Consider the following 24,972-nt stretch of genomic DNA (forward strand, 5'->3'; position numbering starts at 1 on the left):
GTGTGTATGAAGAACAGCCATTTTTTGACGATTTAAAATGTATCCGTTTCCTCGACATAACTTTGAACTTACCTCAGCACGAACTATTTTTTCCATAACTGTGAAAAGAGTCTCACTTAATTTACAACTTTGTACTCCTTCAAACCATTCGTTACGATGTTCATTAGCTTCTCTTAGAGTTACGTCCAAATTATTGTATGTTTTTTCTGCTGCTAAATTCTAAAAACAAATACAAGAATAATGTCCTTAAAGATTTGATAACTTATTTTTGTGGAAAATAAATATCTTATTACATGGCTATTTTAAGTAAATTTATACTTTAAAAAATATTCATTTATATGCCTACTGCGTGTATGTATGAGTGTGCAATAACCTTTGGCACGTATGATGCGCAAATTATCCAGTCCCTATTTGGATCTTAGCACTTAGTTCAGAAGTTGAGCTAGTAGGAAATAAAGTTGTAGTTAGAACGGTGGGGTAACTAAAAGGATGGGTACAATAGGAGAGTATTAACGCCAAGTGTAAAGTGCCTTTTAGCAAGTGCCAATGGTCACTCTTAATGCTTGGAGTGGCGTAAAATATAGTATATGATCCACGGTAAAAAGTGGGCCACCCAAAAACGTATTAAGCAATTTGCACGTGCTTGGAAATAGTCTTTTTTCTTACTTCCTAAATGCATGATCTACTAATAAATTTCTTTTCCAATTTTGGAATACAAAAGCAAAGCTATATATCATGTAATATTGACATTAATGAAGTAGTTATAAAAATATGGCGGTATAAGGGCGCGCGCGAACACACACATACACACGCACACACAATACACCTCATTGTGAACATTTTTTAGGAACACGTGATTCTAATGTTGATATAATGTCTTATCATTTAAGTACAGTAAGTGATTAGATAATATGAAAATAGTATATAGTGTACCACGGGCGTAAAGTGGGCATTTTTAGACCGAGTGTGGAGATTGCAGTGCGAGTCGAGGCGAGTAACCCGAGCTGAAAGTGAGGGCGTTTCCGAGCCGCAGACCATTATTTATATTATTATTATTATTTATTATTTATTATTATTTGTTATTGTTTGTAAGTTTATTTTTTATTTATTTATTTATTTATTTACATAAACGGCCTTAAAACCCTTGGGAGTAAACAAAATTATACAAGATTTGTGAACAGTAAATAAAATGGGGCATAAATAAGGCATTGTATAGATAAATTATGGCCGTAATATCAGTGAAATCGAATTTAGTACGCTTTATGAAACCTATCAACCCATAGCATCTCGAGACAACACTCAATATAAGCTCGGAAGGTCATACGTGAGTTAAAAAGTACGCCAAGATCTCTCGCAACGTCAACCCGATCAACCACCAAGCCAGAGAGCGTGTAGTCAAACAGCAAGTAAGATCTATCCTAAAAAAAGGAGATTGCATGATATTTAGCAGAATTCACGCTTAAGCCGTTTTCACACGCCCAGTTGCCCAGTACAGCAACATCTGCGTTAAGTTTCACTGAATCCTCAACAGAGCTTACTTCAGCATACATTTTAACAAAAAGGTCTAAGCTGAATGGCTGCTAACAAAGAACTTTTAACAAAAAGATTTGGGGTACCAGCAGGTCCAGGGTTTACAGAGTTTTTTAGATTATGAACCATGAGACGCAAGTCGCCCGCAGTAACGCTTATTTCGGAGATCAAGGAGCTCGATTTTAAGAGCCGAGTTGATGGATCAACAGCCTGGTCGAATAGACAAAGCTAAAGTATGTTGAGTACAGGTAAGATGTTTCATATTCATCCGTGGCATTCAAATCATCTAGAAAGGTTGACGTAGGGATACCAGATTCCCTGTTCCGACTTTTGACATAAGACCAAAAAGACCAAATATTATACTTTAAGCTAGACTCTATAGAGGCAATGTAAGTACGGTATTTTTGATGAAATAAGCATATACACTTGGAGAGTAGAACAAAGTTTTCAATACAATTATTGAGAACACTATAAAATTCCTGCAGATTTACGTCGATGCAATCATTAGACAGGACTGAATTCAAGTTCATATCCTTCAGGTGATTAACAATATCACAATAATTCGCAAAATAAAAATTACACTTAGCAACAGGTACAAAATCACACACGAGGCAATTAAATTTAAAAGAACGTAGGCACATGATGAGAGACGGTGGACAGGAGCTGCTCTTGAAGATCCAAGGGTGTCACCAAACCAGCAAAAGCAAACATAAGGTCCAAGGAGTATCATTTGGCCAGGTGAGGTAGAATATGCTGAACTAGATCAAGTCAGGAACAGCAAGCACAGATGTACTCAGCACACGAGTGATGATTGGGATCTACATAGCCAGTCTGATAAAACTGCAGGGGAATGAGCTTCAGTTGACACCAGGGATGTTGAAGTCACCAATCAGCATAAACGATGAGACTTCATTTCCCTTTAGAATGGAATCCAGGGTGTTAGTATACTATTGGTATAGTGCTGCACTTAAGTTAGGTTGGAAATAGACTGCTCCAAGTATAAGCTTCTTGTCTGGAAGAGAGATCTCTATAAATAATTGATCCGATGAAGAATTAATCGTTATTTTAGTCGCAATAATAGTATTTCTTACTGCTGCCAAAACACCTCTTCCTCTGGACACACCAAGAGCACGTAGATCACGATCATGTCCAAAAACTGGTTGCTGCCAGGTCTCTGTGAGAACGATTATGCCTGGTAAATAAGTGAGTTAAACAAGGTTAGATGTAGAATAATATTCACCATCGAATGTGCGTTCTGGTAATATAGTGAGAACATGATATCCTCACTATTCCTGCTGTTCACGGGAAAAACCTCTAACGCTTCTTTGCATCAACAAGCGTTAAACGTCCTCTGACAAACTTTACTGTCTTTGATTTATCCAGGTGGACTGTATTGTGCTTACTGGCAGCCACTAGCAACTGTTTTCGACGAGACCTCCGGAAAGGGGTAAAATCCACAGCAGGAGACATCATCTGTGGCAGTCGATTTCTATAGGTGACGACTCTGATGACCTCTGCACTGGTGCTAAAACGCACTACAATAGGTGCAATGTAGCTACGAACAGTAGGTCTAGCAAATCTTCTGACGTGTATCTTGTCTAGGTTCAAGTTATGAATATCCTTAAGATACTTCCTCATCATACTAACATCATCATCTCCTGTAGGCACTTCATAGAGTAACACATTAAAGGAGCGATAAATATAATTCCTTATCTCGTCAGCAGAGTTATCAGCATACTGTGCGCTGCCAGGAAGAGTCGTTGACGTAGATGATGCAGGAGTAGCTTTGCTTGAGAAAAGCTTACGCTCCACAGACTTAAGTCTGCTATCAATAAAGTTGACGATATCCTTGAGTGCACGTATGTCCGAGTTATGTCCGGTCAGCTGTACATTAAAAGCACCAATCCTATCATTCAACGAAGTGATGAAAGTGCGAAGATCGGCGGTAGCAGTCTTAATAATAACTGCGAGGTTTTCTTGAAGAGAGACCATGTCTTGGGGGACTGGCAAAGGCTGAGATGTACACTCGATCGTTTCGTAACACCTGATCTTCATCATTACTCACTGGGCGAGCAACGTCACTAAGTACACCCGATACACCAACAGGCCCAGGAGGGCTACGTACGTTGCACACGACCATATCCAGGTTATTCTTGCGTCTGGAGCATCCAGCCAATACTGCACTTTTATCGTGGAAGCAATGTCCACTCTGTATATACTTTATGCCCCCAGTACCAAAGCCCTCACAGTCGACGAAGTCACATGCAAAGCTATGGCTCTTCCTGGGATTACGCCTGAAGACGTTGGAATCATTCAGTGGTTCTGGCATGTCTTGATCCCCAAGTGAACAGATTGAAGAAAAATTAACATATATCGACATGAAAATATACAATATACAGGGCTCAGAGCAACGCTCAACGAAGCCTACCACAAAACCCACTTGATGAAAGTACCAGGGGCGTACACACACTGATGATTGTTGCACTTGAAGAATCGCAAAGGAGTAACGAATCAGTGCACAAAGCTACACATGGGCTGTAAACACGATAACTGTAAATATGAGACAGCAACATTAAACGCACGACTGCTGATCGCGACTTAAGAAGACGGCTGCTATACACCAAGGTTAAGTTAGCTCTCATAAAAAGTACTTTATAGCACGCGCACAAAGTCCCGCCGTAACACTGAGGATGAAGCAGATAGGGCTGGTAAACAAAAATCTGGCACAGCAGCTGCTTCCAGCGATACACGAAGCACGCACGACGATATTGAAGCGGAGTCTTCACTTTTTAATAAAAAATAAATTTTCTCTGATTTTGCATAAAAAATATTTGGTTCACCACCAACTTGCAATTGTGTCATTACATCTCAATAATTTTGTTGTATAATAAACAAATTTCTAAGAAAGATAAACGCAGTCACGTGTTAAAAATGATCTCGAACTGAGTAAAAATTTGAAAAATAAAACGCTGCTGTCAATTCCTTTCACAGAATATATCAGTATGACATGAATTCATAGGGAGGCACTTTAACAACGTGCAACGGCACGCCTATAAGAGAAAGCAAAAGTTTTGAGAAAAATCGGTTTTTACATTTTAGCTCTTTACTTGAGAACCAATTAACGAAATCGTTTAAAATTTTAGCAGCAGATAGATTTTTTTTATGATAAATCACCAAACAAAATTTTTAAATGTTTGACTACATTGTTTTAAAGATATAAGAAATGAAAAAATTAAAAAAAATGAAACCTTGATATCAGAACCATAGGGGTTTGAAAGCTGCGCAATGAACTTAGCCAAAACACATAAAATACCTACTTCTTCCCAAAATCTCAAGTGCTATAAAGCCTTTTCACATCCGTAATCGAGGCACAAAAAAACTCATTTTTTTCAGTTTTCGATTTATTATTGAAAAAATAAGTGGTCGAATCACTTTATGTTTAGTTTCAGAGATTTGAATTTAAAAAAAAAAAATCACCTTTTTCATTTTTTCTGCCAAATTAATGCATTATTTGCAGCATCCATAAAAAAATATTGAAATATTAAATGAGTTTCCACTTGTTAAAAATAAATTTTTTTGATATAATACTCCGTTGCCACCTTCTGCGCCTGTACAAAGATTCTTTTCTTATGCCACACTGTTAGATTTACTTAAGTTCAAGAGATTAACTGATGAACACTTTAAGAAAAGGGTCATTTTTAAAGCCAATTATAGTAAAAAATACTTGTAAATAATGTAGTGATATATAATATATCATGTTATTGCATTTTATTGTATGTATTTTTTTTACCCTAGAATTGAATTATTACTTGCAAACCAAGAATTAATAATTTAAAAGTAAAAATTTTAATTAAAAATTTTATCTATTAGTTATCCTTTCCCGAGAGACTGGATAGTCAGTCGGTTCCAGGATCTGGATAGGGGAAAGGGGCAAAAAAGAGTCTGTATTTATATTCTTAACAATAATGAAGTACATTTCTAAATCAAACAATAGTATTTGAATCTGAAAACCTGAAATCAATTATGCGTCTCGTTAAAAATACTTCGCCTTTACAAGTAAAATTGTTTAAACTAACGCTATAGATATGAACGACTATAGATATGAAAAAGAAGGTGAAGAATAGAGTGTTTAACGCAAGAAAAAAAGATTAAATAGATACAGAAAATAAATAGAGAAAAAACTAGTCATTAACTATGTAAATAGTGATAGTGTTGAACTAACCGAAGCTGTATTAAAGGAAAACCTAGAGGGAGTTTGTGAGGTTAGAAAAGAAGAACTTATAAATCCTAAAATTAAAATGGTTGGTTTTGACAACTACTTGAATTGTTTTTCAAATAAAGGCCTAGTTTTTCAAATAAAGGCCTAGCCCTGCATATGTACAAAAGCAAACGTAGTGATACACCGACAGTATTAATGCGGTTTCCTTCTAAGGTATACAAGTTCATCAAGGAGAATAACAGCAAAATTTTCGTAGGATACCAAAGCTGCAAAGTCTACGACTATTTAAGTATAAGACCATGTTTCAACTGTGGTAGATATGGTGATAGTGAAAACTGTGAGTGTGTCTAAGTATCAAACCATCTGTTGTAATATGCACTGAAACTTTCGAACAAGTTAATCATAGTATATATGAACTGATAGGGTCCAATGGGAAATATGACTGCTATTACAACGATAGTAGGTTAAATAAAAATGATGGGGTATAATCTTTGTTAATGATAATTTAGTACAAAATAACGAAGTAGTTAAATATGGTAGAATCAAGATTGTAAATACTAGAATTAAGTTAAATAGTAATAGTAATATTGAAATATCGTCCATATACAGATCTCACAAAATACCAAAGACTGAATTTATAATGAATCTGAATAAATACTTAATCAAAAAGAAAAACATCATACATCATCTTGTAATTGGCGATTTTAATGTAGATCTTTTAGAATGCGATTACATGAGCCAGGAATTTCTGTGCAATTTTCTAGAAAAAGGTTATAAACCTGAATTTGTTGGTGTAACTAGAACACCCATAGGCTTAGCCAAAGGATCCTGCATTGACAATATATTTATAAAAACTAATAATATTGACACAATTACTTATAAACTCAAAGCTACAATAACTGACCACTACCCTATTTTTATTGCAGTCAACAAAATGAAAACAGAACAAAGTAAACCTATAGAATAATTAAACTACAACAAAATACAACATATCGCAGCTACCATTAACTGGACTGAAATATTGTCGATGCAAGATTTAAATATAGCTATAAATAATTTAATAGATAAGATTAAGCTATGTGTAGAACAAGCTAAATCAAAAAAAAAAAAGTAAAAATAAACAGCTGGGTAGGTAGAATTGAATTACTCATGAGATAATTAAATCATGTTAAACCAAAGAACTTTTATATAACTTATGGAAGATGAATATTTCAAATGATCAACTCAAACTGGATTACAAAAACTATGCTAAAATGTTAGATAAAGTTATCAAAGATGCTAAAATTAAATATGATGCAAAGCTAGTTCAAAATAATGTAAACAATCCTAAAAAACGTTAGGGTATCATAAACAACAAAATGGGAAAGCAGAAAAATAGTAATACCATAAGTTATATCAAGGTTAATGATAATAAAATTACTGATAAAGTAGAGATAGCTAAGAGAATGAACAAATTTTTTTGTAATATTGGCCGCAAATTGTCTGATAATATAGTGAAACCAAATAATGCCGAATTTAAACTACCAGATACAAATCCGAATTTAATATTTCTTAAACCTACAAGTACGAGTGAGGTAATAAATATAATCAACAACCTGAAGCTAAAAAGCGGTGGTGTTGATAAAATAAATAGTAAGACCTTAAAGATTCTTGGTTGTTGTATTTCGGTACCATTAACATATATTTTTAATATGTGTATTGAAAATGCGATTTGGCTGGATGAATTGAAAAAGGCTGAAATTGTACTAGTATATAAAGCAGGTCAGAAGCATAGCATCAATAATTACAGGCCAATTTCACTCATATCTGACATTGCGAAAATTTTTGAAATAATAATTTACAACAGGTTGTATGAATTTGTCCATAATCTTAATATTTTATCCAAGCATCAATTTGGATTTAGGAAAAATGTTGGCTCCAAGAATGCGTTAAATTATATTACTAAATTATTGTATAATAATTTGGACAGGAATATACCAACAATTGTAACTTTTCTTGATCTGGCCAAGGCTTTCGATACAGTCGATCATAAATTACTACTTAAGAAACTTTACTGTATAGGCATTAGGGGTCAGGCTTTGGATCTTCTTTCAAGCTATCTTGATAATAGATACTAGACAGTTAAAATCGAAGGTAGTATTAGTGATTTTTTGTTAATATACACAGTTGTCCCCTAGGGTACTATCCTGGAGCCACTATTATTTATATTATATATTAATGATATCTTGAAGGAGATACCCCTGGACTCTATTCTGTCTTATGCTGATGATACTGCCATAATAGCTACTGGAGAGACTTGGTTAGAGGCGCAAAGTACCATGAATAAATTGGTCATTGATAACTGGCTGGCGGTGAATAGATAATCGCTAAATGTAGATAAAACAGTCTGCATGACATTCGGAAGCTATTGTAATAGTGTACTGGCTCACATAGAAGTAAAAATCCAGGATAAGATGTTGACTAGAGTGGAGAGCTGTAAATACCTTGGAATTGTTTTTGACTATAACTTGAAGTGGGATAAGCATATTCAATATGTAATTAAAAAAACGAACTACCTAATTTATATTTTTTATAAACTATCAAACATCATGTCGACGGTAACACTACGAATGATATATTATGCTTTTTCCCATAGCATGATAAGCTATGGAATCTTAGCTTGGGGTGCAGTGTATAAAAATAATCGAGATCTGGTGCAAAAATTACAAAGTAAAATATTAAAGATAATTAATAAGAACAATTTTAACGTACATGACAGCCACCTAAATCTAGAACAACTCTTTATCTTCGAGGCAATAAGGCTAGATTATAACAACCTCAAAACACAGTACTTAAGTTCTACAAGTGTTACTAGGAAAAAGAGTTTAATTGTACCTAAAAACTATAAAAGAGTCAGTGACAAAAAAAGTATTAACAAAGCAATCATTACGTATAATGCGCTACCAAATAGTCTAAAAGTAGTAGATATAAATAAACCATCAAGTAAGAATTTAATCAAGAAGTGGATTATAATGAATTGTTGACTATTAATATGCCATAATTTAACATATGAATTATTTAAAGGGAATTTGGTAATATTGCGTGCGAAATAAAATATAAGCAACTTATTTGTGAAACGCTCAATAATAAGCATGCGATTGATGCTTTTAGTTTGTAAAATATAGAGTAAGAAGAAAAGTTATGCTAGTTTTAAGTATTTTTTAATTCTAAGTATTTTTTAATTTTGTATTTTCTTATGTAATGCCAGTGCTTGCGAACAGGTAACATTGTTTACCTCTGCAAAGTACTGAGTGACTATATCAACTAGTTATACTCTGTACTATTCTGAAGTAAATAAATAAATAAAAAAAAAATAATAAATTATAGGCCGTATGATTAATAATTAAAAGTTTTAATTATCAATTATACGGCCTATAATTAAAAATTAAAAGTTTCAATTATTAATTATACGGCCTATGATTAATAATTAAAACTTTTACTTATCAATTATTGCATTATTAAAATTAAAAAATCAATTAATTTCTTACAACCCTGAAACTGTGATCGCCCAATATGTAGGCAAACACCAGAAGAGGTAGGGTGGCAATCTGCGAGAACTAGAATTTGCCTACAATACCGCAAGTGGCCCAGCAACCGGCTACACTCCAGCGTACTTAAACATAGGCAGAGAATTCAGGACACCACACAGCATTTATCAAAAGGTGGGCTTGCAAAACACCTTGCTGCTGTCCAGCAGAATTCAACACATAAGATATGCCATCGAACTTGCTAAGGCGCAAATGGCTCGTCAATTCAAGAAGCAACAAAAGAATTGTAACCTTCGGCGACGAGAGTGAAAACCTAGCATCGGCGACAAAGTAGTCAGAAGAACCGTAACCTTATCAAGTAAGGACGGCGCACGAAACGCTAAGCTCGCACCGAAATTCTCTAAACCACTAACTGTCAAGCGACAAATATCTCTACTAATATTTGATTTACAAGACGACAGAGGGCGCTACGTGAAACGCATACAGGTAAAAGACATTTAGCCTTTTAACGACGCCGAGCAGGAGCCATAAAGATGCCGACGATTCAGAGCCGCAGTCAGTATTTATCAGAACGCCAAAGAGAATGGACAATCAATTCATCCGAGGCGCTCTCTAGAGAGCCACGCCAATGTCACTAGAGATATCAGTGTACGGACTAAATTTTGTCGCCATCATAGATACACAGTTCGACTTTAAGCATAGTAAAAATAATGAAAAAAGCTGATTTTTTATATTTTTTTGACTAATTTTTGTGATTCAAAAATGAAAGGTGTTACGTCGGAATGTGCGTAACCCACCAATATACTTACGGTGTCGAGTCCCTATCTTTGGCTATTATTTATTATTTTTATTTATTCAAAAGAAATCCCTTTTGGCTACCGCAGACGCGATCACTGCCTTCCGGGAAAGGGAGCCGGATAACGAAATCACTTTAAAGCCGTTAGAATTTTAAGAGCAACTACGATTTTATTCACTCGATTAGAAAAGAAAGAGAAAAGTACCTTTTACAATATGTGTGGGTGTGTGTGTGTGTGTGTGTGTGTGTGGATGTATCGATGTCTCAGCAGGAAGCTACAGCTGTGGGTCCTTGGCGCTCTGGAGCCTGGCGTCGGTGGTTCAGTGCGGTCAGGCTGGTGTGCGTCTCGGTCCTCCTAGCTTGTCTCTCTTTGAAGCAGGTGTTGACAGATGGGCGCTCCGATGTGTCGGCTCTCTTTCCGTGATGAGAGAGGACGGTGAAAGTGGCGCTTGTCTTATTCTTGACACGATCACTTAGTTTTTGTATAAGCTATTCTTTCTCGAACTCTATAAAGTATCCGCACTTTTTAATTGGTTTAGTGCGCACTAGTTTTATTGTGACGACAAAGTTCGTCCGCGCTGTTCTGACTCGCGACTAACTGATTCGATACTGATTTGAATAGTATAACTGATATCGACTGGATCTGGCGACTAGCAGCGAATCGTTTAGTATGACGAGTTCAAGGAAACTGACCATGTGCTCCCGGCCTTTATATACTGGAAATTCTGTAGCCTTGATATTCCATATTAGGAGTGCCTAATATTCTCACGACTTTTCTCTTGACTTTGCGTGACCTCGTAAAATTTTTATTACCTTGAGTTTTTAGGAAAAGTGTCTTGTGACAGCTCTCCTGCTGCTTTTCGTCGCCTGCGTACTGTCATGTGTAGCTTTTCCCGATTCGTTTTCAGGAGAGCGTGCTCGACCGATGCTTGCTCGTCGCATAGCTATTTTGATTTTCGTCACTTTTCGTGAGAAATATCGCGACTCGCTCAGTGACATCTTTTTATTTCGTCGCCGTCATTTTTTTTCTTGGCGTTAGCCATTCTTTCGGATGATCTTCGCCTAGAGCGCGGTTTGTCGCTACGCCTCTAATCCTATTTTTGTAGGAATACGTTGTGGTGGGAAATACTGCTTCTTGCGGCTGCTGCGATGACGATGCTCGCGAGTGTCTCACGTATGTGTGTTTCTTGTTTCCTGCGTAGAAAAATTGTGTGACCTACTTAAATTGGTGTCGTAGGCGCGTAATGGAATCGAAGATACCATTACAAGGGTAATGGATCAGAACTGTCATCAGATTCGTATTTTTCAGGTCAAAAAAATATATTTTCAATACTAGGTAATCCTGTCAACTTAGTAAATACCGAAAAATTGTTCATTTCTCTGCAATTTAAATAAAACTGGAGGGTGATAAAGTAATTCTCGTACTGGATTCGTATTAAGCGAGCCAAAATACATAGGAATACATGTGTCATGTGCCGGGGTCAGATACTGTTGTTTGGCGCTTATGTAAAATTAATTCCTAAGCGTCTCTGTCGAGAAGAGGGATATGTCTAGTGGTATTGCTTTACGTCTCACAGGACGGAGCACGACGTGGAAGTCAAAGTAGACAATAATGTATGATGGTTTGGCAGTATTAAATAGCTTTCTCACAAAGCAAGCCGCAGAGTTCTTCCTACATCCAGCAGTGGTAAGTCATTGCAACTCGCGTCTGTTAGGTGTGATGCGCTCATCTCTCCTTAGACCATAGCTGTAACGTATACTTGTGTTCACAGTTACATCTATGGTCACACATAGGTGCGAAAAACGGCTTCTTCCCTCTTCTTGACCTTCAGTCTGCCCTGACCCGAAGCTTATGCACATCTGAAGGAAGGAGCGGGTTGATATTGATTAACTCTTAATGGTCTAGGGTTAGAGCTTTTGCTTCCTCCAGTAAATCCAATGTATGGAGCATTGGCCTTCGCAGCGATGATGGAGCGGGAGAGGGCATGAGAAGCTAAAGTGACAGCAATCGGTGGTTTTCTGCTGTCTCTGACCAAGTTGTCAAGGGCTGCATACAGCCTTCCCATGATTCTCACCTTAGCTATATCATGCTAGAGGACTGTGGGGTTCAGTGCAGAGAACACCGCGTGCGCAAGCAGTCGCAGTGAGGATTCCTAGGTGAAATGGATCCCCGTAACAACAACATCATCGTTGTTTGTGTGCACTGCTGCTTTTTAATGACATATATTTCTCCGCGAAGGATAATGCTTGCATTATCCTCGTGTCTCGTACTCCGTATCATCACTTCCTGCATTCGCTACGCTAATCTCGCTCATTTTCTCAAAATTTACTTAAAATAGCCGGCAACTTACTGGTAGTTGGTAAAGTAAAGAGCGTTGATTGTATTAGTAAATTACCGACTGAGCAAGAGGCTAGTAGTTGTTGTTCTGGCCGCCAGGTGGAGTAATAGTAAGAAAAGAGCGATTACCAGACCTTCATTCTATGAAGCGCTGTGGTGGTGTTCATTCGTCTTACTAGGTGAGAACAGGTGGTCGAAACGATGAGAAAAAGTCGTGCAAGAAATGAGCCAAGCTGTGCGGGATATTTGTAGGTTAGAAAATGACAGCAGATGTTCTTTGGAAAAAAGAAGGCAAAGTAGTATGCAGCCTCCAGCAAATTATTGATTGGCTTGAAGGTTGAAATTAGTAGCGTGCAACAGTCTACAAAGAAATACGCCTGAAGGCAGTGTGCGGCAGTAATAGGCGTAGAAAGCAGGAAATAGCAAACAAAGCAGCAGTACTTACGTGAAGGCAGCGCCGGAGAGCGAGACCTAGAAGTACTTTTGGCCGAGCATGCGCAAGGACATCGCCCGGTGGACACGCGCCTGCGTCCCCTGTCAACACTCCAAGGTCCACCGGCACAACTGGGCAGTTCTAAGCGACTTCGCGACTCCGGATGCGCGTTTGGACTATCTTCACCTAGACCTGATCGAACTCTCGTCGTGCTCGGGTTACCAGTACTGCCTTACCATCATCAACAGGTTTTCCAGGTGGTCTCACGCCATCCCATTGCCAGATCAACAGACAGGAACAGTCGCTCGAGCCTTTGTGGATCATTGGATTAGCTCGCTCGGCACGCCGCTTACCTTCACCACGGACCAGGGGGCGCAGTTCGAAGCACGTCTCTTCGTCGCAATCGCCAACATCATCGGCGCAGACCGGTTATATACAACACCGTACCAACCGCAAGCCAATGGACACGTCGAGAGAATGCATCGCACGCTGAAAGCCGCACTCATGTGCTGCGCTTCAACACCCTGGCCGCAAGTTCTTCCAACCGTCTTGCTCGGGCTGAGGACAAATTTCAAAAAAGATCTGCAAGCATCGCCCGCCGAAATGCTCTTCGGCACCACTCTCTGCGTCCCTGGCGACTTTTTTGTTTCAGCGAACCACCCGGACGTCAACGCACCTGCCTTCATCTCCAAACTACGCGCCTTAATGAACAGGCTCCGCGCTGTCCCAGGCGCCAGACACCTTCCACCTTGAACACCAGCGCAATCAGGCGCTCCAGCCCAAGCTCGACTTCTCGTAACAAGTCTGGCCACCATCGAGCTAAGATCGCCACCAGGCCAACGCCACGCCATGGCAAACGGGTAGCACGTACCCATTCGACATTCTGGGCTCGGCCGTCGAACAAACTAGTCGCTTCTAAAACTTAAGTTATCGAACATTAATTTATTGCAATAATGTCGTCGTCTTTTTTGATTCTAATAAACTACGAGAAAAGTTATTTCAACCCAGCTGTACCTCATCCTACGCGCGCCAAGTACGAAGTTGGGAAGTTCAAATTCCCATATATATATATATATATATATATATATATATATATATAATGGGTGGTTCTCTGTCAAATCAAAGATGAAAATCTTAATTTTTGCCCAAACTGAATATATATATATATATATATATATATGTTCTATATATTGTACCTGACTCCCAAAAAAATTTTCAGCGCGATTCCTTCATTTGGCTTCGGGTTCTAGCTGGTCAAAGTTGAGGTTTCAAGCAATTTTTGCATTTTTTGCCTATTTTCAATGATTTTTAACTAAAACTACCCAAATACTTTTTATACTTTTTTTTGTGAAATTTTTTGAATTTTTCAATAAAAATACTTTTAAAGCCCTATATGTATGTGGAGGCTACCTTATTTGCATTTTAAACTTTAAGATATGAAAATCCGATTGTTTGATCCAGACTTCGACAACCTCAATACAGTAAAAAGATATCTTTTTACAGTAAAAAAAGTGTCTGTAAAGTTTCAGAATGGATCTGAGCTTCTACTTGAAGTTATGTAGAAAACGAACATGATATAATAGCTAATAAGTCGTTTTACATACAAATTTGACACTTATAACCTAGTAAATTTTATGTCTACTGATACAAACACATATACTAGTTAAGGTTTTAAACAATTTTTCGGGAATAAGGTACAACATGCAGAACACATATATACAGTTTAGGCAAAAATTTAAATTTTCATCTTCAATTTCACAGAGAACCACCCATATATATATATTTGGTGTAGGTATACTTATGCTGACAGTCTGCATGAGTCCCACTGTGTATATACTTTTTGTCAGCATAAATCCTAATTCATATATAATTAGTATTTATATGTCCGCACAAGTACCTTTTCGCTTCGTCTTCAGACGCATGTATGGATTTTCTCGTTTTTCATGGCTATAAAGCGGAAGTAAATTAGCTGAAATGAAAATGAAGACACTAAAATTGTAGTGAACAAATAGAAAAATATAATGTCTTATTATTATCTAGTAAGCAACGTGAAATTTTTATATTATCAAAAAAGTTATCCATGCATAAAGTTATTTATCACTGTCGAGAGCATTGACGTAATTTTGTTATGTATTAAAATTTTATAGTTTTCTACGTTAGTTTCTTACTGTCAATGTGACATTTGTTTAAAAAAGTTAAACCAATTAATTAGTGCAGAAATACCTGATAAAAATGAAAATAAAAAAGGTTATTTGTTGTTGTGCGACAATTTATGATACATTTATGATAATATAGATGTACTTATTTTAAAAGGAATTGGGAATTTTTCTAATTGGCGGATTACTTTACATAAGTGCAGGCACTATAGACCAGACATTGCATACAGCGTAAACTATCCGAGTCATTAGCAAAGCTGTTATGACCAAAAACATTATAAGTATGCGATGGGAGTCTTGACATATTTGTACAAGACTAAAACTTAAAACTAGCATATTGCGACAATGTAAAAAGTAGATAGATAGATAGATAGATAGATTAGCATTTATTTTGCACAAGTCAAAAAATACATATTGTCACAGATTTATCACAGATTCGTCAAGTAATTATCACGCATTATGTACATTTTTTCTTATTTACTACTCTATCACGTCACTTAAAATAAAACCTTTGGCCATCAAAAATAAAATAATAATATAAATAAAATAAATAGTTAGACGGTAAATATTTAACGGAGTCACAGAAATGTTGCAGAAACAGTGTTCTGATCGACAGTACATTCAATCTCGCGTACGTATATGCACCTACGCATCACCGCCTTAAAAGATTTAAGCGATGTAAGATCTCTTACGTCGCGCGGGAGAGAATTCCAGAGGCGCGCACCCTGCTTTTTAAAGAAATACAGCCCCGTGTCGGTACGCACACTAGGCACCACTAGTTCTTGCGGATCCATAGCTTAGGTTCTAGACTGGTTCCTCTCAAAAAGGGCAGCAAGATACGGCAGCTGTCCCATTACAACTGCTTTATAAAGCATCACCGCCGCAAAGAACTCCCTTCTTGCCTTCACTGGAACTCAGCCTATCTTCCTCCTATAGGGGGAGATGTGCTCGTCCCTTCTAACACCACATATATACCTCACACATGAGTTCTGCAATCGCTGAAGTCGTGTGCTTTGTTGACCTGATACGTCAAGATTCAGCCATCAACCGCATACGCGCTTCCTTAATTGTCTCCGCAACCGCGGCGAGGGTTTTCGCGAAAGTCTATTGAATTCTTTTCCACGAACGTCACACACGTATGCGCTGTTTCAGGTGGCCTGGCTCCGAGTGGACACGCAAACGATCCTGACGATATCGAGTCACGTGATCACAAAGAACCACAGGATCGCAGTGACGCACAGCGGGCACCGCACCTGGTCCCTGCACATCAGGGACACCTGCGAGACTGACAGGGGCTGGTACATGTGTCAGGTCAACACCGATCCCATGTCGAGTAACACGGGATTCCTCGAAGTCGTCGGTGAGACACACACACTGCATAATATACAAAATCTCGTCCGTTTCTTTTTACGCGCGCGCGGCCGCGAGACGCCCGAAACTTTTCTGTATACCGGCAAACATTTGCCAAACAAGTATTCTAGGTGCAAATCAAGCCGCGATTCGAGTCCCCATTATCGTGTCCCCGAACTTTCCAAAGTAAATCTTTTCCGAAAGTTCCGCAGGCAAACTCTCTCGACGCCGGCGAAGTGTCTGTCTCTGTTTCAAGGTAAACAAGAGAGCAGTAATCCAGGTGCGGGATGGCAAGAGCGCCCGCCAGCTGCTTACGCAGTTCCTCGGTGGTGCAGGATCTAAAGGATCAAAGTCCATAAAGGACTCTATTAACCTTTCAGCTAATCGCTGTTATTGTTAATATTACTGTCCGACCCAAAAATAATAGCTTTAGTCTTCCCGACATTGAGGCGAAGCGCGTTCTCAGACGCCCTGACAGACGGTCCACACCCCCGCTCAAGTCGTCCCTCGCCACCTGCGTATAGATTTGAAGGTCATCAGCATATAGTAAATGCTCGACACCATCCGATAATTCGCCATTAGGGCCTTTAAAGGAGATCGTTGATATAAAGACTAAAGAGAAGAGGACCCAGGACCGAGCCTTGTGGAACGCCAAAATTGGTTGTGAGCCGCGTGTATCAAGAAGCTTCCCCGACTCTAAGTACTCGTATATCTAGTCGTGAATAATCTTTTTTAGAACCTTGGCAATAAAACATAACAGAGCGATCGGACGAAAGTCTGAGGCGGCTGATGGAATAGCCGTCTTCTTGAGGGGCACTAGACAGGCCTTTTTCCAGGCTCCAGGGAAGACGCCACTAGACAGAGAGGAGTTAAAAATAGATGCAAGGTGTTGGCTCAAGACCGGAAGGGATTTAGCAATGACGAGCTGTGACGAGAAATGTGCAGCGGCCAGGACCACGTCCGAAAAAGTGATTTCACGGAAAGTGAAACCAGCTTCACTGGCTGTCGCCGCAATCTCATCCAAGTTCACCTTACTCTCTGATTTTGATACGGAGACCCTGGCAAAGTGGGCACTGAGCTCGCCTGGGGAAAAACCGTGCAGTTCCTCCTTAGACGTGGACAAGAGTCCAAGATTGCGAACCTCAATCCAGATGTTTTTGTTGTTGTTCAAGGCCTCCGAAATTCTGGCCTGAATAAAAGTCTCTCGCGCCTCGATTATGCGCTGTTCTGCTTGAGCCGCGAGAGACTGGAATTCCGACGAGAACCTCGGGTCACGGGTTCTATTGAATCTTCGCTGGACTGCATCACGTTTATCATAGAGATCCTGAAGCTAAGCGTTGACCCACGGTGAAGCTTTTTTATTTTTGGGTTTAAATTTCTTTAAGGGGGTAAGTTTATCGATGACAGTTATGATGTTACCACTAAGTGCTTCTAATTTGCTGCCAGTGGTCATGCCCGGGAAACTCATGGTCGATCAATCGCAGGCTTTAAGAAGGGAAAGTAGCTCCTCGCACCTGATGGATTTAAAATCTCTATAAAAGAATGGAGTGAGAGTAGGAGATTGCGACTTTGGAGTCCGAATCGTAAAATCTACTCGGAAAGGTCGCCATCATGTTGTTCGCATTCAGTACTACTTCATTGTCGTCAGTATAGATTACGTCAATCCACGTATGAGACTCCCTAAAGTGGTGCGTCGCGCCATGTTCAACTAATTTCAGACCCAACTCACAGGCCAAATTCTTGACGAAATTCGCATCATTAAACGTCGACAACATATTTGCGTTTAGATCCCCCATAATTATACGATGTTTATAGTCTTCCGCATACAGTTTAAATTTATCAACTAAGTCAGCGTTGGTCGTGAAAGGAATACCCGGTGGTCTGTAGATAACGGCGACAAAAATGGGAGGCATGCGGCCCTTTTGAATTTCACACATGAGGTACCGGGTTTTCTACCATCCGTCGTTGTTGGAGATGAGCACAGCATGGTCGCCTTGTAACTATTGTGAATGTATAGTGCCACACCTCCTCCCTGGGTATTCCTATCATGCCGAAGGACAGAGTAGCCCTTTATCTGAGCAAATACATCGTCGATGCTCGGCCCGAAACGCGACTCAGCCACGCCAAAGAGATGGTAGAAGGGACGAGCAGTCGCCAGGAATTGACGAAACATCTCCATGTGTCTGTTTAGCGAGGTAGCGTTAATAAATCCCGCCCTCAACCCATCACACTCCGCCTAGTTAATTTTTCTTACTGTCTTTGTCTAGCGATCCTGTGCACGGCGCAGTGACAGTGATCGCATTACCGTTATGTACCGCTGTCACATTATTTACAAGATTGTCATCACTCGTCGTACAAGAATATGATGCAGCGATGGCTTGCAAGTTAGTTGCCGTTTGAAAATGATATGACATCTCCCCATCCCGCATTTTTGCCAAGAAACGACCGCCTCTATGCCAGACGCACTTGAAACTAAGACCGCTAGCTACACTTTTAAGACTTTTAAATTGCAAGAACGATTCTTTACTTAACAACTCATTTATAGAGATTTTACTTTGAACCAGGCTATTACTCGTTTCCTGGGATAAATGCGAGACGTTGATATGGCGCGTGTTTAAGCCGGTTATCTTGTGTTTTGCTTGCATGATGTTCTTTAAAACAATGTCGCTCGAGAGACGAACAACCCATGGCGATGGGCGCGCGCTGACAGTTTCTACTCGCATATTATGACGGACCAGCCGCACTGACACAATGTCAGTTCTAGCGATGGACGACAGAACAGTGCTGAGGACTGCGTGGGCCACGTCACCGCGTTCTTGTTCCGAGCAATCTGATATGCTGGAAATAACGACCTCCGCAGTAAGCCCACCACAGCTCGTACCGCCCGCCAGAGAGGAACGCCCGCCATCAGAGTGCTCCAGACCCTCCCCACGACACTTGCGAACTCGAGTCTGACGTCGACCATTACAGACTCTAAAACCCTCTGCATCAGTCGACGTGGAGGCGCCTGCGCCACCATTTACGTCGACAGACTTAAGATCCCTGAGCGAGACAAAAACTCGAGACACATCACAGTTGTCGACACTATTATTATTTTTGCCATTACTATTACTAATACTATTACTAGAACTAAGACTATGGTGAGGACGATGGTTATGACTAGAGCTAGAGCTGGAGATGGAACTGCCATCACCGCCATCCATGCGACCACCGACCACGAGGGTTTGTACACGAGCCTCTACCCTCTTCATCACTCACATAGCGTCATCAAGACTCTCCCGAAGTGCCTCATTCTCTTGTGAGAGCAGAAGGCGATCGTTATGCAGTTCTTCCAGCTTAGAGTCCGGCTTTTCGATTTTTTCCTCAAGTGACGAAATCCTCTTCACCAGGTTGTCGATCATTCCCAGTGCTGCTGGGGCAGGGTCTGATCCCCGGCTAATGGCATCAAGCTTCCTCACAAGAAGAGTCCTAAGATCGCCAACTGATCTCTCAAGGAGGTCAAATTGATTGCTGAATAGGTCAAGCATGGATGACGGCAGTGAACAATAGTGAAGCGCACTCATATCCACCAGAGAAGTGGTTTGGGTGCGCTTCCCAGCTCCAGCTTTATCAGTAGGGACGGCCGGCGTCGTAGCAGACAAATCTTCTTTTTGAGAAACGTTGACATTTGTAATGTCGTTATTCGAAAACTCGGACCTATCCTTATCATTATTATCTTTAGTATTATTACTGGTATTATCATATGCATTAGCAGCGCTTACATTGTCATCATCAGTATTGTTTACATCAGTATTACTGTTGTCAATACTATTCTCACCATCAGTATTATTTACAGTATTATTTATATCAGTCTTTTTATTTTTTATTTTGTTATCTTTATCTTTATCTTTGGCTACTTCTAATTTCGGATCAGTCGTCCGTTGTGTTTTCATCGAGTTGTGTTTTTTTAGTTTTACATGCTTGACATATGTAGTTGCCTTTGTCTGTAACATGCCAATTCATGCATGTATTGTGGAAAGTTGCAGAACAAATTTTGCAATGACGCATTATAGCGCCTACGCAAATAATCTTTTTGCATTTTTCGCACGAGTCTCGAGCCATTTTAGTAAATAAATAAATAAATAAATACAGTAAATACAGTAAATACAATAATAAATAAATAACAGACTAAACGTAGAAAGAACAAAGGTACTTCAAGCAATAAATAAATAAACGAGGTACATAAAATAAATAGAAGACTAGACAACTTGGTACGACAACAATTTGAATTTCCCGCTCTTCGAGATTCAAATCGCACGCGTTGAAGAGACACCAGATTGGGCGTGAGCTTCGGCCAAAACAGTACTGCCAACCGTTTCTCAAGTGGTTTGAGTTGCGATGGTGTTGCACTCTTGCGGCAGTAAATCAAATATCGATTACGTCCATGATTTCGCATTTATTGATCGGAATATATATATATATATATATATATATATATATATATATATATATAGGGAAGAAAATTTTGTGAGGTGCAGAAAACAATGTTGCAGCGATAAAAAAGTGCCACTGCTCAAAAAAGTCCCCATCGTGCGGCGTGAGTAGTTTTTAGAGCGAAGCTCTTTTATGGAGGTTCCGCGGCTGAAGCGAACTGGGAAATTTTAAGACGCTCGTCACTAGACGCTTTGAGAGAGGGGGAAGTCGAGCAGAGCTGGATACCGTAGCGCGTAAGAAACGGAGAGAGCGAGAGAAAGAGTAGGGAGGGAAAGGGGCCGGGCTAGCGTCAGAGTGGGATACAGCAGCACATTCTCTCTCTCACCCTCTCTCTCTCTCTCTCTCTCTCTCTCTCTCTCTCTCTCTCTCGTTCTTTCTATTTCTAAGCAAGAACGATATAGATACAGTAGCACACGCGGTCTCGGCTTGTCGTCGGTTACGATTCTGATGCGCAGTGTATTGTTTACGGAATCTGCGCAGTTCTTGGTCTCTCTCTCTCTCTCTCTCTCTCTCTCTCTCTCTCTCTCTCTCGCATATTCGCATATACGCGTTTTCTTCAGTTTCATATTGTCTGCTACATAAAAGCAACAAGTGTAAACAGTGAAATACACAGTTAAATAATGGATATCACTAGTATCCACCGACGATGAAAAAATTATTCCAAAAAAAGTTTTAGTTCTATCAGAAAATTATGAACCAACCAATGCTGCGTAAGTACACGAATTATACTAACTAACGATATTACAGGTTATGTTTTTGTATTTTATATGCATACATATACATATACGTATTACTTAAATACACAGGTTATGTTTTCGTATACTTATATACATACATATAAGTATTTAAATACACAGGTTATGCTTTCGTATTTTATATGGATACATATAAGTATAACTTAAATATAGGTTATTTCTTTTCGTATTTTTTTCCGTATTTTCTTCGTATTTTATATAAATACATAAACGTCATTCGAACGCCGAGAATCGCGCGAAAAAAGATCAACGACACCGCGAACCACTGTTTATGTTTGTCTCATTCTAACAGCTGTTCAGACCAGTTGTGTTTACGTTTGATTAAAGAGTCTGAGTTTAAGTGTGCTTTTCTATAAATACGTGTTGTCATTCTCATTACCTGAACCCAATCATAACATTTTCGAGGAGCGTCCGGGTTTTTATGATAAAATGTTCAGAGCTCGGTCAAAACAATACATTTAACTATTATATAACTATTTTAAACAAAATATTTTGCAGTACATCCGAAAAGAAAAAACGATCAAGAAAACGCAGAAATAAAAGGTATCTCGATAAAAAAAAATAATGAGAGTGAACAAGATAAAATTAGGCAGCGTAATCGACAAAATGCTAAAGCTTATCGAGACAGATGTAAAATACAGAAAACTTTATTATCTGAACAAAATTCTAATGAAGAAAGCAGACAAGTACATTCTTCAACAATTACACAGACAAATGTTTCATCAAAGTAATGTATTCTTTAGACGTCGTCTATATCTACTTTATTTTCACTATTTCGCAATTGTATTTAACATTTTAAAACATTTTCTACATTTAGAAAAGAAAGAAATTATAAAATCAATAAAATCAAAAATCAATCCACTGTACATAACACAAGTACTCAACAATTACAATTAAGAAAAGAAAGGAATAAAAGATATCAAGATAAAATAAAACAAAAAACTAGCCAACGTAATACCATGTACACCTGCAATGGAGACACAAAATCTACAACATTTATTATCTCAACAGAATTTGAATAAAAACCATACCGACTCTACAACAGTTGCAAACACAAATAATTTGTCAAGGTAACCTTTAATACGCAGTATACATTATTAATATTATTTCAACTGCTTCTAAATAATTTTTGTCATTTATCAATAACGATTTCAACAGAAGTAATGATGCTGCATGCGGTCAACAAGAAACGAGACAAATATTATCTACATCTTCATATACAGGCCCTTTTAGATTGTACCAACAACGTAATATTTGTGCACAGCCGCAAGCAAACTTGTATAATTACACAGACATTCCAATGATGCCTCCAGGAAACTGTCTCTTTCACTCTCTAATAAAGATTCTTGATCTACACATTTCACCTACGGACCTGCGACGACAACTAAGAGAATCACCATTTTTGCAATCTTGTGGAGACCCTCTTTTCACAAGCCAGATATTGCATAGCGATACTGAATATGGAGACATGGATTGCTTATACCTTTTTTCGAGAGTTTATAATCAAAACATATGCGTTCATCTGCAATATACTGGCATTAGAATTAACACTGAAACATGAACTTTTTGCCACTATAACGTTACTGACTCACTAAATTTTATGCACCTATATCTACAAAATTTACATTTTACGCCATATATCACAGTACAAGATGTTATTACACAGAATATAATAAATGCTAGTGTCTACTGTGAAAACCATGGGAATGACATGAGTGATGAAGTTTGCCATGAAGCACATGAAAATGATATTTCTGCAATTCCTGATCTTTCGATTCAGAGTTATATAAATTATTATAAACATGCACAAGGACATCTATATTTTTATAAAATTTTTACAAAAAATACATTTGGAATATCGTGTGTTGTATGTGACAGGCTGTGGTGGAACAACCATTTAAAAACAACTTCTGAAATATACAATGATATTTTGGAAAAGATCTTGCCGGTAATGTATTTAGCACAGAATATTGGAACGAAGTTCCTTTTTATTTTTAATTGCTATTCAAACATTTATGATGATTGATTTTATATTTTTTTTATTTCGCTTTACCAGACAGGTAATACGGTAAAGGTGTGCTCTACTTGTAAATCAGCGTTGGACAAAAAGAAAATACCAATATTGTCAACATATAACGGTTTTTCATACCCGACCATACCTGCTCATTTACCAAAGTTAGATATTGTTTCTCAGCAACTAATTTCACCAAGAATACCCTTCATGCAAATACGACGACTACGGCATGTCCATGGCCATTACGGTATTTATGGACAAATAATTAATGTTCCTGTTGACGTTAATACTATGGTCACTAACTTACCTAGAAATATTGACGATGACCATTACTTTTATGTGCATATAAAAAAAAATTGACCCATAAAACTAGTTATGTTCACGGCCTTATTAACAAAAAAAAAATGTTAGAGAATGGTTACAATACTTGATAACTACACCGCTTTATGTTCATTACAATATAACCATCAACGAAGATTTTTTTCGTCAACCTGCTCCTGAAATCGCGATTGATGATGTCAGTGAACATATACTAATAGAAGATAACGTCACGGCGCAACAACAAACTTTGATGTACGATGAAGTCAAAGAACAACAAGAAATTATGAGGTGATTTGACGATAAAGGCTATAGCCGGGTTACTATGGTGAAATGGCCCCCTTGGAAAATGTATATATGTTATATACCATTCGATGGGGGATAAAAAAAACTCCCATAGCCAAATTTTTAGCTCTCTGTCTAGTGCGCATGCGCAGTAACGTCGATAAACGTGTTTTTTTGATTTTATTTTTTTCTGAAGTCCCTATAGGATAAAAATTTTTTTAAAAATTCACATTGGTGTATTTTTATGTCATGAATAACTGCAATTTTTTTGGGATTACATAACCTCAAATATCGGATCTAAAAAAATTATTAAAGTTTTCAATCGATATTTTGACCCCCTTGTTTTTGAGGTGCAACTTTTTAAGTAGACTTTTTTTGTGTACTTTTTCCCGTTCTTTACGATGGCACTAACGTTTTTTCCTTAAAAATCGTGGCACAACTCGATTTGAGCCAAAAACTGATTTTTTTGCCATTTTTTCACGTTTTTAGCTGGTTATGTTACAATTTAGTTACTAAAGTGACTCCTTTTGAGTAGTTTTGCATATCTTCCCATGAAAACATAATCAAATGAAATATTTTGTTCGCTCCAAGCCGTATTTTTTATATTATCTTACGTTTTCAATGATGGTCTTATCAGAATTTGAGGTAATAAAGGGTTTCTCTTTCTATATATAAAAAGAATATCGCCTCTGTCAGTGTCTGCTTTTCTCTTTAACCTAAAAATGCCCTCATTTGAGTGATTTAACGCCGAAAAAGGCCATTTTTGGTACCATGTAAC

General features: G+C 38.3%; 1 protein-coding gene across 11 annotated transcripts in view; it reads right to left on the minus strand.

The window, feature by feature from the left end:
- LOC100678622 (dentin sialophosphoprotein) overlaps positions 1-24,972 on the minus strand; it is an 860,138-nt gene that overhangs the window by 48,746 nt on the left and 786,420 nt on the right. For 10 of the 11 annotated variants that reach the window (XM_031933206.2, XM_031933240.2, XM_032601286.1 and 7 more), the window contains one exon: positions 73-219. The exons of the other annotated variant lie outside the window; for it this stretch is intronic. In XM_031933206.2, the coding sequence (XP_031789066.1) occupies positions 73-219 (147 nt within the window). The remainder of the gene's footprint in view (positions 1-72; positions 220-24,972) is intronic. 11 annotated transcript variants of the gene reach the window in all.

Source organism: Nasonia vitripennis, assembly GCF_009193385.2.
Source record: "Nasonia vitripennis strain AsymCx chromosome 1 unlocalized genomic scaffold, Nvit_psr_1.1 chr1_random0004, whole genome shotgun sequence".
In the NCBI taxonomy this organism is placed as follows: Eukaryota; Metazoa; Arthropoda; class Insecta; order Hymenoptera; family Pteromalidae; genus Nasonia; species Nasonia vitripennis.